The sequence below is a fragment of the Canis lupus genome, chromosome 10 (genome assembly GCF_003254725.2).
Source record: "Canis lupus dingo isolate Sandy chromosome 10, ASM325472v2, whole genome shotgun sequence".
Classification (NCBI taxonomy): domain Eukaryota; kingdom Metazoa; phylum Chordata; class Mammalia; order Carnivora; family Canidae; genus Canis; species Canis lupus.
Window position 1 is genome coordinate 69204310 of NC_064252.1, and position 17433 is coordinate 69221742.

Here is a 17433-nt window from a genome sequence, read left to right on the forward strand (position 1 = left end):
GGTAAGCACATGAAAAGATGCTCAACACTATTAATTACTTAGAAAATGCAAATCAAAACCACAATGAGGTATCACTCTAAACCACTACGATGGCTATAATAAAAAAAAAAAAAAAAAACCCAGAAACAATAAAAAATGTTGCCAAGGATGTGGAGACTGGAACCTCCACACATTGCTGGTGGAATGTAAAACAGTGCGGCTCCTGTGGAAAATAGTTCGGCGTTCTCTCAAAAAGCAGAGTTCCCCCTGGACCCAGCAACTTCACTCCTGTGTATATGCCCAAGGGAAATGAAACATCATGTTCACACAAAAACTTGGACACAAATATCCTCAGCAGCACTGTTCATAATGCCAAAAAAGCGGAAACAACCCAAATGTCCATCAGGATAAACAAAATATGGTATACGCACACAGGGAATGTTACGCAGCCACGAAAGGGAAAAAAGTACCCATACGTGCTACCACGTGGATAAATGAGGCACTCACACATGCTGCTACAGCACGGCTGAACCATAAACTTCATGCTAAGTGGAAGAAGTCATAAGAAGCCATATATTACATTATTCCGTTTATATGACATGTCTGGAATCCCATAACAGAGAGCAGACTGATGGTTGCCGGAGACTGTAGCAGGTATGGGTGACTGCTAACAGGTATGGGTCCCCGTCTGAGATGATGAAAAAAAATGTTCTGTAATCAGATACATGGTGTTGGGTAAGTGACCCTGTGAATATACGAAAAATCACTGAACAGTATTGAAAAGGGTAATAAACACACAAGGGGGAAGGGGAGAAAAAGAAAACAATGTCCTTAGAGTAGCACTGATCTAGAGCCCTCAACAGCTCGAATCCTAATCCCTGCTGGAGCCTTCTGACAAGTACTTTTCTTAGAATGATGTCATTTCTTTGGACCCTCAGCCCAACTGCAGACAGCCTGCACTGCTGACGAGTTCTTCCTTACATCCAACTGGAAATGTCCACCTCTTGTGCCTACACTCTTCTCTTCAGAGCAGAAAGAGCCAAGTCTTCTTTTCCACTTTCTAAATGATTGAAATATTGTTATTTAGACTCGGAATTTTTTCTTCCCTGAGTTAAACGTACCTAATTTCATTGAGATGTTTTCTCCTTACATCACTACTTAAATGCTTCAGTTTGTCTATCTCCCTTTGACAAGAATGGCCCCAGGAAACGAATGGAATTCTTCAGGCGTGGTGAAGTGACTCATGCAGAGTAGACCAGCATTATCACCTACTATTAATTTTATTAATGTAGCTAAAAACGGCATGTTTTTCTTTTGGCGACTGCATTACATACACATTCATATTGAGTTAATTGACCACTAAAATACTTAAGTCTTTTTCCACTTACACTGCTTTAAATCTCTGCCTTCCCTGAACTATGCTTGTAAAGTTGTTAAAATAAAATAAAAATCCAAGTGTATGACCTTGCCTTGTTATTTCATCTCATTAGAATCAGTCCATTGCTCCAATTTCATAAGGATCATTTTGGATCCTGATTCTATTACCCAATGCAGTGGTTATATCTTACAATTTTGTATTAGGTACATAATTGATAAGCGTGTCTAATCTTTAACCAAGTTACTTGCTAAATGTAAGATAACATAAAACTAATGGTAAGCTGCAGGGCTTTTTTCTTAGAAGGTTTCCTCCAAATTAATATCAAGCCACTGGTCAGAAAGCATTACACACACACAGCAGCTATGACTCCTGGCATCCAGCCTAGACTCTCCAACTTGCTCACAGATCTCTGGTGAGTGTCCTCACCCAAGTGATACAACCCACAGACACTGCATGAACTGTGCACTCTCCTGAGCTTCCTATCCAGAAACCTTCCCCAAAAGGCCATGAGGTTGATAGGACATGGCCTGCTCTTACCCAATCTGAAGATCCCTGCTTACTTGTCCAAGCGACTACAAAACAGCTTAACATTTTATTTTTAAAATAAGTAATATTTAACATTCAAAAAGGGAAATTATTTTTTTCTTTTTTTAAAAAAAGTATTTATTCATGAGACACACACACACAGATTGAGAGAGAGAGAGAGAGAGGCAGAGACACAGGCAGAGGGAGAAGCAGGCTCCATGCAGGGAGCCCGATGTGGGACTCGATCCCTGGACCCCAGGATCACACCCTGGGCTGAAGGCGGTGCTAAACCGCGGGGCCACCCAGAGATCTCTGGATATTATTTTCTACTCTAGTACTCATCCCCTATAGGGAAGACTCCCCATCTCTTTCCCTTTCTCCCATTCAGCCTCTCTCTCTCTCTCTCCTTCTCTCTTATCCTTTGAGGGTGTTGTTCAAGCAAATCCAAGCAGTATATATTGATGTATACATACACAACACACACACACACACCATTTTCTTACACAAAAAATAGCATCAAAGCATCTTTGTAAACGACCTGTTCCAGATTCTTGTCCTCTATCAATCCTGATGTCCCTACTGCGCACAGTCTACCTTCCTCCCTTTTAGGAATATGGAAACATTTTCCTCCCTCAAACCTTCTGATATCTCTTCTGTCGCAAGCAAGTCTTCAAACATCACTGGTGGCAGGCAGCTCAGTGTCCTCACTGTCAAGCTCACTGCAGATGTAATCCATCTGGGCCAGGAGATGTGAACACAAAATAGCACTTGGCACATCTTGAGCTTCAGTTCTTATCCCTTTAAGTCTGAAGATAATCTTTTCCTGCCTTTAGGTAAAGGAATCTGAAGTCCAAAATCCAACTTCCAATTGTCTATCAGAAACCAAAATCACTTTGGTTCCATCAGGGCACACATCCCAGGTGCATCAAAGGACTCATACCATACTCTGATAAGTGGTACACAACATTTATCAAAATAAAATGTCTCAGGCAGCCCAGGTGGCTCAGCAGTTTAGCGCTGCCTTCAGCCCAGGGCGTGACCCCGGGGTCCTGGGATGGAGTCCCACACTGGGCTTCCTGCAGGGAGCCTGCTGCTTCTCCCTCTGCCTGTGTCTGCGCCTTTCTCTTTTTCTGTCTCTCATGAATAAATAAATAAAATCTTTTTTTTTAATTTTTATTTTTATGATAGTCACAGAGAGAGAGAGAGAGAGAGAGAGGCAGAGACACAGGCAGAGGGAGAAGCAGGCTCCATGCACCGGGAGCCCGACGTGGGATTCGATCCCGGGTCTCCAGGATTGCGCCCTGGGCCAAAGGCAGGCGCCAAACCGCTGCGCCACCCAGGGATCCCAAAATCTTTAAAAAATAAAATAAAATGTCTCTAGTGAAACCACTCATCATTTGTGAGTCTGAGTGGGTGCAACATGCACATCCTTACTCTGCCACAAGTACAGAGACGACTCCACTTCTTTGATCACTAACATACAAGCCTCAGCACATTATAAAGCATGTTACCTCCTCCCATTCCTTTCACAATTCTGACCTGTTTGAGAAAGGTAGGGTTAGAGTATGGCCTCCATCTGACAGAAGTCTGAGCCCAGGAGGGTTAAAAACATCACGCAGGGGGATCCCTGGGTGGCACAGCGGTTTGGTGCCTGCTTTGGCCCAGGGCGCGATCCTGGAGACCTGGGATCGAATCTCACGTCGGGCTCCCGGTGCATGGAGTCTGCTTCTCCCTCTGCTTATGTCTCTGCCTCTCTCTCTGTGTGACTATCATAAATAAATTTAAAAAAAAAACAAACAAAAACATCATGCAGGGCTTCTGATTAAAGTGGTAGGAAAAAATTTTTTAAAGCAACTTGAATATTTGTTTTTATCTCTGCTTCCTTCGAAAGCCTTACTAAATGATGTAAAGAGTTTGTTTTGGTTTTTTTAAAGCACAAACTGAAGACTTCCATTTCCAGGAAAATGGAGTAGATTTTCTTTTTTTTTTTTTTTTAAGATTTTATTTATTTACTGAGAGAGAGAGAGAGAGAGAGAGAGGCAGAGGCACAGGCAGAGGGAGAGGGAGAGGACGAAGCAGGCTCCATGCAGGGAGCCTGACGTGGGACTCGATCCTGGGTCTCCAGGATCACGCCCTGAGCCGCAGGCGGCACTAAACCGCTGGGCCACCTGGGCTGCCCGATTTGCTTTTGCCTCTTCTTCCAAGTATAACTAAATACTTTGGACAGTAGTATATATTTTAAAAAGCGTAATAAAAAGGTTCTGAAATGTGAACAGAAAGCAGACTGCCTAGAAACTCTGGAACCCATGGAATAAGATGGTGGTGAGCGGACTGCGATTTCTTTTTGTTCCATGTATCCCAGACTAGAAACTGAAGCAACTGGTGAGTTAAAAACACCAATGGGTGTAAACAAAGAAAGCCCCAATAGAAGCCTGCTCTCTCTCGACAAACGCAGGAAAGGGTCACTACTCTATTCCGACCAAAAACCACAGAAAAAACCTGCAGCCCCTCCCTGCAGACATGCCAGCAAAAGCCAAGTGAGGAGCCCAGCCTTCTGTCTTCACCCATACACTAGATATATGTACATAACAAATTAATATAAAAACATAGAATATAAAACACAGAACATATATACGTAGCATATACATTAAATATATTTATAACAAATATAATACATAACTAATATGTATAACATTAATTAGAATATTTTAAGTTATACAAAGAAATGGCCAATACAGGAAAAGATTCTCAACATCACTAAGCATTAGGAAAATGCAAATCAAAATCACAAGGAGATAACACTTTGTGTCTGTTAGGATACCTTTATGAAACAAACACACATACACACACAAAAATAGCAGGTGCTGGCAAGGATGTGAAGATATTAGAATCCTTGTGCACTGTTGGTGGGAATGTAAATTGGTACAGCCACTGTGAAAAACAGAAGGTTAAACATAGAATTACCATATTACCCAGCAATCCCACTTCTTGGTGTATATCCAGAAGAATTAAAAACAGGATCTTGAAGAGATATTTGCACATCCATGTTCACTGCAACATTATTCACAATAACCAAGGTGTAGAAATGTCCACTGATGGATAAATGACTAAAGAAAACGTGGCATATTTCTATAATGGAATATGACTGGACCTTAAAAATAATTTCTACAATATGGATGAGCCATGAGGATATTATAGTAAGTGAAACAAGCCAGTCATAGAAGGACAAACATTGTACGATTCCACTTACATGAGGTATATAAAATAGCTAAACTCATAGAAGCAAAGAGTAGAATGGTAGTAGTTGTCAGGAGCTGGGGGAGGGGGAAATGGAGAATCGTTATTCAATGGGCATAAAGTTTCCGTTTAGATAAATTCTAGAGATCTGCTGTACAACACTGTGCCAACAGGTAATAATACTGTACACTTAAAAATGGCTAAGATGGTAAATTTTAAGCTATGTGGTTTTGACCACAATAAAAAAATTATTTTTAACAGTTAGTAAAATTAGGGACATCTAGGTGGCTCAGTTGGTTAAGCATCTGCCTTCGGTTCAGGTCATGATCCCGGTGTCCTGAGATCAAGCCCCATGTGGTGCTCTCTGCTCAGTGGGGAGCCTGCTTCTCCCTCTCCCTCTGCAGCTCTGCCTGCTTGTGCTCTCTTTCTCACTGTGTGTGTGTCAAATAAATAAAATCTTAAAAAAAAAAAGTTGGATTACAATTAATATAAAATAAAAATTTAAATATTGGCTTAGAAACAAAAAGAAATCTTCAAAATTGAAATAATAATTGCTTAGTTGATAATCTATGAAATATATCCAAGATGAGTTGAAAATTTATACCCACACAAAACCTGCACACAGATGTTTATAGCAGCTTTATTCATAATTGCTAAAACTTGGAAGCAACCAAGATGTTCTTCAATAGACGAATGGATAAGCTATGAAACATCCATACAATGGAATATTATTCTGCTCTACAAAGAAGTGAACTATCAAGCCATGAAAAGACATGGAAGAAACTTAAATGCGTATTAACGGAAAGAAGCCAATCTGAAAAGGCTACACAGTGAATGACTGCAACTATATGATGTTCTATAAAGGCAAAACTATGGAGACAGTGAAATAAAAATCAGTGGCTATAGCTGGGGGATTTGGTGGGACCAATAGGCACAGGCAATGTCTGGGGCAGTGAAACTTCCATATGATACAATAATGGTAGACACATGTTATTCATTTGTCAAAACCCATAATACAATACCAAACTCCATGCACAATACCAGAGTAAACCTAAATATAAATTAGGAACCCTAGGTGCTAATGATGTCAAGGTGTCAACTCCCACCTCAAGTACCTAGGGAAAGAAGAACAAAATAAACCCAAAGCAAGCAGAAAAGAAATAATAAAAATACAAACTATCACAACCAGCCTAATATAAAATGGATAATTTGAAAACCCTATAACTATTAAGGAAACTGATTTTGTAACTTAATAACTGCCAAAAAAGAAATCCCCAGGCCCAGATGGTTTCACCAGAGAATTCTAAAAAATGCTTAATTAAAGAAGAACAAACACCAATTCTACAAAATCTCTTCCAAAAAACAGAAAAGAAGGGAACACTTCCCAACTCATGTTATAAAGCCAGAATTAACCTAATGCCAAAACCAGGAAAAGCTTAATAAAACCCCCAAAACTACAGCCTATTATCCCTCATGACTATAGATGTAAAAATTCTAACCAAAACATTAGCAAATAGAATCTAAAAATACATAAAAATAATTATAGACCATCCCAAGTAGGGATTATTGCAGGAATGTAAGCCTGCTTCAATATTTGAAAATCGGTCAATGTAATCTATCATATTAAAGCTAAAGAAGAAAAATCACATGAGCTTATCAATCAATGCAGAAAAAAATATTTGACAAACTTCAATACCCATTCATGATAAAAACTCAGAAAAATAAGAATAAAGGGAAACTTATTCAAATTTCTTTTTAAATCTGTTTTTAAAAACTACAGTTAAGCTTATGCTTAATAGTGAAATTTTTTTTCCTCCTAAGATTGGAAAGAAGGTAAGGATGTCCACTCACTATTCTTATTCAACACAGTATTGCAGATTCTAGCCAATGCAATAAGGCTAGAAAAGGAAATTAAAAGGATACAAATCAGAAAGGAAGAAATAAAACCGCCTCTCTTTGTAGGTAACAGAATGGTCTATATAGAAAATCCTAAATAATCTAGAAAAAAAATTCCAAAACTAGTAAACAAATTTAGCAAGGCTATAGAGGATAAAAGATAAACATAGAAAAATCAATTGGTTGGGGCACCTGGGTGACTCGGTCAGTTAAGTGTCCAACTCTTGATTTCAGCTCAGGTGATGATCTTAGGGTCGTGGGATTGAGCCCTGCATCGGCTCCACCCACAGCTGGAGTCTGAGATTCTTTCCCTCTCCCTCTGCCGCTCCCCCCTACTCACACCTGGGCTCTCTAGAATGAATGAATGAAGAAAAATAAATTGGTGTTCTACATATTAGCAATAAACACATGGACACCAAAATTAAAAATCCAATACCATTTATAACCACTGAAAACAAAACCAAAAACCTATGTCTAAATCTAAGAATGTGTAATGTTAATGAAAAAAATCAAACTTACAAATAAATGGAGAGATGCACCATGTTCATTCACTGGAAAACTAAACAGAAAGATGTTAATTCTCTACAAATTCATATACAGGTTTAATGGAATTCCTATCAAAATACTGGTAAGGCATTCTGTAAACATTATTCTAAAATTTATGTGAAAAGACAAAAAAAAAAAAAAACTAGAGTAAGTAAAACAACTTTAGGAAAAAAAAAAAGTAGGAGGAATCAGTCTATCTCCAGACTTATTATAAAGCTACAGTAATCAAGGCTGTGTGGTGTTGGTAGAGGGATACACATATGGATTAACAGGAACAGAACAGAGGAGGGTCTGGAGATGGACCCTTACAAATATGCCCAACTGATTTCTGACAAACATATTCAATGGAAGAAAGACAGCCTTTTCAACAAAGGGTGCTGGAGCAAATGGATAGCCATAGCCAAAAAAAAAAAAAAAAAAAAAAAAAAAATTGACCTAAATATAAGTCTCACACCTTATATAAAAATTAACTCAAAATGGATCACAGACTTAAATGTAAAATGTAAAAGTATAAACTTTTTAGGAAAAAAAGAAATCTTCAGAATCTCCAGAATCAAGAGGTAGGCAGGGTTCTCAGAAATGACACCAAACACATGTCCCAGAAAAAGAAAAACAAAACAAAACAAAAAAACCCAGATAAACTAACTTCATCAAAATTAAAAACCAAACCAAAGAGAAAGGCCTTAGAAATTAAAAAGGCTGACAAATGAAAAATTCAACAGGGTGGTTGGAAAGTAAAGCTAAGGAAATTTGCTGGAATGTTTGTGTGTGTGTGGGGGGGGGGGACCAAAAGGAATGAAAAATGAAAGGGAGAAAACAAGAAAATTAATAAATCAATTCAGGAGAACCAGTATCCAAAATAACAGCAATTTCAGACAAAAGGAAGACAGAAAAGGAAATCACCAAATGAGACAAGCTAAAATTCTTCACAGTGCAAGACTAGAGACTCCTAGTTTACATGGGAACACCACTTATTAAGAAATAATAAATGCACCCAGCAAGGTGCATCATCAAGATATTTCAGAATGTTGTCAACAAAGGGGAGACTGATACACTTCTAGGGAGGAAAAAAAAATGGGTCCCACCCAAAGGCCCCAATATCAGAATGACTTCGAACTTCCCACGCACAACAATGAAATAAAGACAGTCCCAGGTCTGCGAGTTCTCAAAATCGTGCCTAAGGAAGCTACCACAGGATAAGCTCCACCAAAATGAGGAAGTAAAACAAACAAACAAACAAACAAAAAAATGAGTCAGGAAGTCTAACATAAGAAAAAAAGCAGGGCAAAGGGAATGACTAAGAAATTCCAAGGTAAGAATGTAAATCAGGCCTAGAGAGCAAGGAATCCAGATTTCCTGAGTTAGGAGACTGAGATTTCTTCAAGAAGATAAAATATTTTTTAAAAAAGAATCACTTGTAGAGCCTACGGAGAGTTCAGGGTCAAATTGCTGGAAAGTACACAGAAAAGACAGACCAAAAAATCGAAGAAGATGATTAATTCCAGTGAACACAGAGTCATATGGAAAAGGAACGGTCACGCTGGTCCACCAGGAGGTCTCCAAGAACGGCGTCCTCACACCTGTACGGACGGCGGCTGCCGGGGCAGGTGGCAGGTGCGCGCGTGTGCAGGTACGCGGGGAGCAGCGAGCAGCGGAGCAGAGGCCGTAGTGTCTGCTGTCCCTGCTCCAGCAGCCCTCAAGTGCGGGGAAGTCAGGAACCAGCCCTAGAGCAGTTATTCAGGAACGTCTCCAATGAACCGACCACAGGCCTGCGTCCAGGGCGTGCAGCGCCCGCAGGAGGGGCCCTCGGGGAGCCGCCCCACGTGCGGGGGAACCGCTCGTTCGTCCAACGCGCACTTAAGTCCTGAAAAAATAGAAGCTCAAGACACAACGAAACAGAACCTTGCACGGGGAAGGCGCGTGGCCGGGTGTGCCCGGTGCCAGCCCGTGGGCCTGCGCCCCGGCCTCGGCGCCACCAGCCCAGCGCGGCCTGCGCCGTCGGGTCTCTGAGGCCTGTCGCAGCCAGAGGACGAGCGAGGAGCCGCGCCGGGCTGGGGGCGGCAGGGCCGGGGCAGAGAGGCAGCTGGATGCCCGGGGGGCGGTGGGCGAGGAGCCCGCCGGAGCCCCTACGGCGCCACCTTCCCCCATTTCGCGACCTCTTTTTGTTCTTTACAAAAGCATCAAAACCCGGGGCACCAAGGAATCCTCCCTCCAGGTGAATATTCGCATCTGATGTCACCATGATTCATACCCTCGTCTCATCCAAAGCCCATCAAACACAGCTGCTCCCTGAACGCCAGGAGTTTGAACTGCGTGAATCCAGACGCATATTTTTTCCTTAAATACAGTACACTACTGTAAATATACCGCGCTATATTTTTCCTTATGACTTTTTCTTTCTTTTTTTTTTTTTTTAAGATTTATCTATTCATGAGAGACCCAGAGAGAGGCAGAGACACAGCAGAGGGAGAAGCAGGCTCCATGCAGGGAGCCGGATGCGGGACTCGATCCCGGGCCCCTGGGGTCACGCCCTGAGCCAGAGGCGAACCCTCAACCACGGAGCCGTCCAGGCGTCTCTCTTTAAGTAGGCTCCACGCGGGGCTTGAATTCACCACCCTGAGTCAAGACCTAAGCTGAGAGCGAGAGTTGGATGCTTAACCCACCAAGCTGTGCAGGCAACCCCTTCCTTAAGATTTTTCTTAATGTTTTCTTTCCTCTAGCTTCCTCTATCGTAGGAATACAGCACAGAACACACACACAAAATATGCGTTGACTGTTTACGTTATCAGCGGGACTCGCTCGCGGTCAACGGCGGGCTACTAGCAGTTAAGTTGGGGGACACCAAAAGTAATATGAGGATTTTCGACTGTTCAGGGGTCAACACCCCCCCGCCCATGTTGTTCAAGGATCAACTGTATTTACTTTATGTCAAGAAGTCTGCTGGAATATAAAGTTTTCGATTTTAAAACACTTACCTTCTGACAGCAGAATTACTTATAAGATAACAAGATAAGCAATATAATTGGCATAAACCAAAGTACTGTGGAAACCCAAAGGGATAAAAGACTATTTACGGGGGGGGGGGGGGGGGGGCGGTGCCTGAGTGGCTCAGTCAGTTAAGCCTCTGACTCTTGGAAGTGTGGGAGGTTCAGCTGGTTAAGCATCTGCCTTCAGCTTAGGTCATGATCCCAGAGTCCTAGGTTCAAGTCCCGAGTTGGGCTCCCTGCTCAGCGAGGAGCCTGCTTCTTCCTCTACCCCTACCCTCACTTATGCTCTCTCTCACGCTCACTCTCTTTCTCTCTCTCAAGTAAATAAATTTTTTAAAGATTTTATTTATTTATTCATGAGAGGCACAGAGAGAGAGGGCAGAGAAGCAGGCTCCATGCAGGGAGCCCGATGTGGGACTCGATCCCTGGACTGCAGGATCATGCCCCGGGACGAAGGCAGGCACTAAACCACCGAACCACCCAGGGATCCCCCTTTTACTTATTCATTTTTTTTAAAGATTTAAAATCTTTTAAAAAAATGCCTCCATCTCTTGATTTCGGCTCAGGTCATGATCTCAGGATCATGAGATTGGCATTGGCTGTAGAGCCTGCTTAAGATTCTCTTTCTCTGGTGTACCCCCCACTCCCCACTCTGCCCACTGCTCACACTTACTCTGTCTCTCAAAAAAAAAAAAAAAAAAGAGACTTTAAGTTTCTTAATGTATAATATCAAACAGAACTGAAAGCAGAGACTAACAAACTCCCACATACCCACCGCTCCGCTTCGATCGTAACCCTTTGCCAATTTGTTTCTCTTCTAAATCTACTCATTACTTGAAGACATGTTATTTCACCCATAAATATTTCAGCATCTACTCTAACAGATAGAGACTCTTTAAACACAGTATGAATCTGAGTTGTGAAAACAAAGTTTTTAAGACGTGAGGTATGATTAACATATAATAAAACCTACAGATGTTAAGGTGTTCGTGGAGCTCTAACACTGTGCAGCCCTGTGTAACCACTACCCAAAACAAGATATAGGACGTCCCTACGGCCCACAAAGTCCCGCATGCCTCTTTCTGGTCAGTTTCCCACACTCAGATGACCACTTCTGATCTCTGTTACCACAGATCACTTTCACCTGTTCTTGGACTTTTACAAATGGAATCAGAGGGTATATATGAGAAAGAGGTTTCTAGTTCAAAAAAAAAAAAAAGGGAAAACCATTTCTGGAGAAAAGAACTGCACGTGTAAAATATAAAGGTATGGGAGGGTATGTTCACAGAAGGCTGAGAAGCTCCAGAGGGATGAACACCAGGACCGGCAACTGATAGTAGACAAGAGTAGAGAGACAGGGAGAGATGGGGTTCCTGGATTAAACTCCATAGTTCTGGGAATGATGTTATGAGATAAACTCTTCCCAATGCACAGACACTTCTCTGACCCAAAAAGCTGGTCAGGCCTCCCAATATGCTCCTTCCCCCTCAGCCCTCCAGCTAAGGGTGACCGAGATGGGAGAAGCATGCTATACCCAGGTCTCTTCATTCTCATCTTGTGTTGAGGCTCCGCTGCCATCTCAGGGAAGGAACAAGCCTCCCCAAGCCCCCCGACATCTCAGGAGAGGGGACATTTTACACAAGCAATCCCAAGTCTGAGGGGCAGCCTTACCATTATCTGGATTTCTCTCTTGCACACCTGGAGATCATGCTCATTGTTGACAAACATGCGTTTCAAGGCACATTTCATTCCATTGCTTGTCCTCACCAGAAACACGATAGCAAATCCACCTGTGAGGGAAACACACACATACAAGCTCTTTTGAGTCGTGTTCAAAAACTCAGTGAGATAACCAGGGTGCCCGTAGCTTTGTGCCGTCACTGTTAATGGTACTGATGCCATCATCAGCCAGACGCAAGGGCTGGCCTGGCCTGGAAGGCACTCCTCGCTTCAAGGGACTCAGGTTACCATGAGACTGGGGGGCAAGAATCAGAAAAATGGTTCCTGAACACCTGTATCAGGAAGAAAGAAGAACAGTAACTATCTTGCAAAGAACCTAAAAATAAACAGATAAACAAATAGATGAAAGAAAAAATAACTATATTCCAACCACGGTCCTAGGCACTTTGAGCTTTTATTTGATTCTTACTACAATCCTATGAGGCTATTATTTTTCCCTTGAAGACAATTACGAGGCTCAAAGAGATTAGATTCAACCAACTTAAAAACGTATTTATAAGTCCAGCACTTAACCCAGAGAGGCTTGGAAATTATTTTATTTAAAGATTTGTTTGTTTATTTATTTATTTATGATAGAGAGAGAGAGAGAGAGAGAGAGAGAGGCAGAGACACAGGCAGAGGGAGAAGCAGGCTCCATGCAGGGAGCCCGACGCAGGACTCGATCCCGGGACTCCAGGATCACGCCCTGGGCCAAAGGCAGGCGCCAAACTGCTGAGCCACCCAGGGATCCCCAGAAATTATTTTAATAATTGCTATAATAGCTGTCAAATTCAAGGAGCTTTCTGTTCCTCCTCATCCTTCCTCAGCGACCCACCTCCCCCCAACTCAGATCTAACAACCAACCTTGAGGGCTCCTCCTGCCTTTCCTACCTACCTGATGGGCTGTTGAGAAGACCCAAAATATAGGTATGAAAGTGCTCCTCAACACAGCAGACACCAGGAAGGCATGACTCCATTCCTGGGCAGGTGTTTTCACGTCCACACCAACTCTTCTCTTAAAGACACTCCAAAATTCATCAAAAAAATCTAAAGAACACTAGCAGAAACTCTTAAATGCTGCAGACTGGTTACACCTTAGCAGTCCACAGATTCTTAGAACTCCTTACTTCGATATCATTCCCCAAACACTGGATGAGGCACTCAGTGCCATCGCTAACAGGGGTTAATAAAGAGGTAAGGTGCAGCAAAGCTGTCAAACCTGAAGGCTGTGGGATAGGCAGCAGTTAGACGGGGCACTTAATCCACCTGTCTGCTCCTACGCCATCATAATTTAGCTTGAACTACCCTGTGTAGGTAGATAGATAGATAGATGATAGATAGATAGATGATAGATATGTCAAGGCTCTTTTTTGCACAGAGGTGATCACTAATTGAATGGAGAGGAACACAGAGGGGAGCCACCAGCGTGGGAAGTGGAGCCGAGGCTCTGGTGTGGTGTGGGGCTAGCAGCCACATGCAAAATCAATGCAGAGCAAACGCGGGGACTCTAGACCTGAGACATAAGACTTCGTCCTGTTTAATCTCTCTACCCCCTCTGAGGCTCAGCGGCACTTTGACACCTGTCTGCCGAGGTCCATGGTCATTTCCTGGTGAATCCTCACAAGGTGTATTCTTCAAGTCCGCTTGTATATAGGTTTCTGCAGCTTGCAGCCGAAGAGAGCCTTAATCCTAGAGCACGCTTGCATGTTTTCACACAATCCACACATAATTCTGTGTTTACAAAAATGTTAATGGGCTCAAATGTTCCAAGTGTGCATTTTGATAATGTTTACAAGATTTTTGGTCACAAGTCAGATAAACACTAAGATCTGCCGTAAAATCTTTAATTTCTATGGTCATCTTGAGTATTTGTGTCTCAGTAACATTTCCGATTTTCTTGTAATACTTTGCAGTCGTTTACACTGCTCAATTGTCAATTTTAATTCTAGAAACTGACTTTAAAAATCTGTTTAAAACTCTACCATGTATTGAGAAGTAGAGGTCTTAGGACACACATGCCCACAAAATCTCAATTTTAAGGTGCACAGTTTTTTACATTTGAATTTTTAGAGTATTGGAATTTTTCTTGTAATATGTATATTTAATGTAGTATTTAATCTTTCCCCCATAAGTTATTAAATTCATGATGTGCCTTATTACCAGTCAGAATTAGAAATGCTAATATGAATTATAAAATGTCTGTGTGTGTTCGTAATTACCTCGTAAACAGTCCGAGTATTTGTCTTATAGGTATTTGAATTTTTAAAAAAAATCATGTAACTATAGACTTTGTATCAGTAGTGCTCCTAGAGAGCATTAAATCCAAGCATTTTTGCTTTATGAGCAGACGAACAGAGCGAGGCTTAGGAGTCTCATGGCTAATTATGCAGAACCTAGAATGTTATCACTCTGCTGATTGTCCAAAAAATATTCTCTCCAACTTACTTGTCTTAAAGAAAACCCGTGTAACACCCCCTTGAGATAATGAGGAGACATCTGACAGTGCTGTAGAGCACGAGCGGGGAAGGGCCCTTTGTACAGTTTTGTGATGCGCAGAACCACCGAAGGGCCGGGCAGCCCTTTCAGTAGCAGGTGGATGATGCAGCAATTTGAGATAACTGCCACCAGATGGGAGCAGTGCAGTTTTCTTTGCCAGGAGGCAAGATGACCTTTCCAGCCTAAACTGAAGAAACGTGGCAGATGCCTGCCTACTGCACGATCCAGGCAAGCACAAAGGGCTGGGACGAGCCAGCCAAGATTCTCAAAGCCTGGGACCATCACCGATCTAAAGGCAAAGCAATGAAGCTGTTCGCCTAACACAGAGGGAACCACATTATTTAGCTTCTACGCCCACCAGGGGCTTGTCTGCAGGTGAGAAGTCAGAGCTCCTTGATCATGAGATCAAATTCAAAGCCTGCTAGGATTTGTCAGGCTAAAGATGTTGGTCGCTATCGATGCGTCGCTGACCACGTAGAGACGTAAACTGCTCGGTTAGCGAGAAGAGGGGAGACGGCACCACTCCAGGCACTGTCCTAGCACAGGCCCAGGGCCATCGTACCCATTAGGGTAGGAAGACTCCCGGCCGCAGCTAAACACAGTTCAGGCTGTAAGACTGTCAATAGAGATGCTCATTTCAGATTGAGTTGCATCCCAAGACCTTGATTAAACGGAAAAATCCAAAGCTGAGCTGATAGTTCGGACAGAGGTAAGAAAAGCGAACATTCAGCGGAGCCTGTGCCAGTCTGCCCACTGGAATCTGTGCCAGTCCCTCGGCCTACTTGCATTCTTTTTTGAAACGCTGAGATATTCCCTATGATTTCACTGGAATCCATTTTTGGGGAAAATTCATGAATTTTTTGAATCACAGAGGGAAAAGGGATTCATCTCATTATGTGAGGTAAGCAAGTGAAATAGGTGTGATAATTTTGACACAGACACATATTAGCCTCTTACATGTGTAAGAATATTCTTTTATTTCCACAAAGAAACATATTTTCTCCCATTTTCCCTAAAATATATAGCTCTTTGGGTCTTTCTCCTGCCTAATTTTATTATTATTTTGGCTTTTAAAAAAATGTTTTTAAATTCAACTTAATTAGCATATGTATTATTAGTTTCAGGGGTAGAATTTAGAGATTCATCACTTACATATAACACCCAGTGCTCATCACATCTCGTGCCCTCCTTAATGCCCATCACCCAGTGACCCCATCCCCCCCCCAACCCCTTCCCTCCAGCGACCCTTAGTTTGTTCCCTGTAGTTAAGAGTCTCTTATGGTTTGCTTCCCTCTCTGTTTTCCTCTTACCTTATTTTTCCGTCCCTTCCCCTGTTCATCTGGTCCTTAAATTCCACATAGGAGTGAAATCATATGGCACTTGTCTTTCTCTGACTGACTTACCTCGCTTAGCATGATACCCTCTAGTTCCATCCATGTCATTGCAAACGGCAGCATTTCATTCTTTTTGATGGCTGGGTCATATTCCTGTGTGTGTGTGTGTGTGTGTGTGTGTGTAACCTCTTCTTCATCCATTCGTCTGTTGACGGGCATCTGGGCTCTTTCCATAGTGTGGCTATTGTGGACATTGCTGCTTAAACATTGGGGTGCAGGTGCCCCTTTGAATCACTATGTTTGTGTCCTTTGGATAAACACCTAACAGTGCAATTGCTGGGTCACAGGGTAGCTCCCCCTAATTTTTAATGATGTGGCTAGGTACTTATCACTCACTATGAGATTAGAGATTTTGTCTCTTTGGTTCCCCTCTGCATCCTCACGCCCTAGAATAGTGCCTAACATACAGCAGGCACTCAAAAATGAATTTTCCTCTTATTGTTACTACAGAGAATAAAAAAAGGCTATAGAAAGTGGGGGAGACCGGGGGAAACTAAAGCAATGGCTCACGTAAAGCAACAGCCACTACACAATTCCAGGTAATGAGTGTCACGGGAATAGGGACCCAGATCTGCTAGTTTCTAAAGATAAGCTAGAAACCTAAAATTGTATGTGACATTTCCAGGTGTAAACAATGGCAACAATCTCACTTTAAATTACCACTGGATGGGCTAACACTACAGAGGCTAAAGGAAACACATCTGAAAGGCCGAGTCTCGGAGCCTACGGTCCCCTCCATCTGATGGAGTCTAACCCCTCATCCCACTGATGGCCAGGGGAGGCAGTGCCACAGCCAGCGGTCCACAAAGTGAAATCATACCCTGGTCATCACAGTTCTTGCCTCTCTTCCCTAAAGAGGAGTTTACGGAATTTGCACCTACCCAGCATTTGTATTTGACTTTATGCTTTTTCAAAGGCATTTCAAAATAATTGAATGAGGTAGATGACCTACCCGCTGTCCTCATTTTTGTCATGGGAAAGAACTACAGAGATGAAGCTCCTTTTACGAAAATACACAAAGCTAGTTAGTGGTAGAGCGCAGACTAAATCCCTCATCTTTTTAAATCTGTTTTAAACCAACTTTATATACAACACAATGCACCCTTTTAAGTGTGGAGCTTGGTGAGTTTTCACGCCTTTTTTATCTTTCAACCATCACCACCATCAGGCCATCACTGTGAACAGTTCCTCATGCCTCTTCGTAGGCATCCATCCTCCCCGCCAAACTATCTCATGTCACTTCTGATCCACTTTCTGTCCCGTGGATTTTGTTTGC

General features: G+C 42.3%; 1 protein-coding gene across 13 annotated transcripts in view; it reads right to left on the minus strand.

The window, feature by feature from the left end:
- Positions 1 to 17433, minus strand: part of AAK1 (AP2 associated kinase 1) — a 157262-nt gene that overhangs the window by 68782 nt on the left and 71047 nt on the right. For all 13 annotated transcript variants that reach the window (XR_007413849.1, XR_007413848.1, XM_049115931.1 and 10 more), the window contains exon 3: positions 12220 to 12338. Coding sequence is in view for 11 of the 13 variants with exons in the window: in XM_049115931.1 (XP_048971888.1) it covers positions 12220 to 12338 (119 nt within the window). In the remaining 2 variants the exon portion in view is untranslated. The remainder of the gene's footprint in view (positions 1 to 12219; positions 12339 to 17433) is intronic.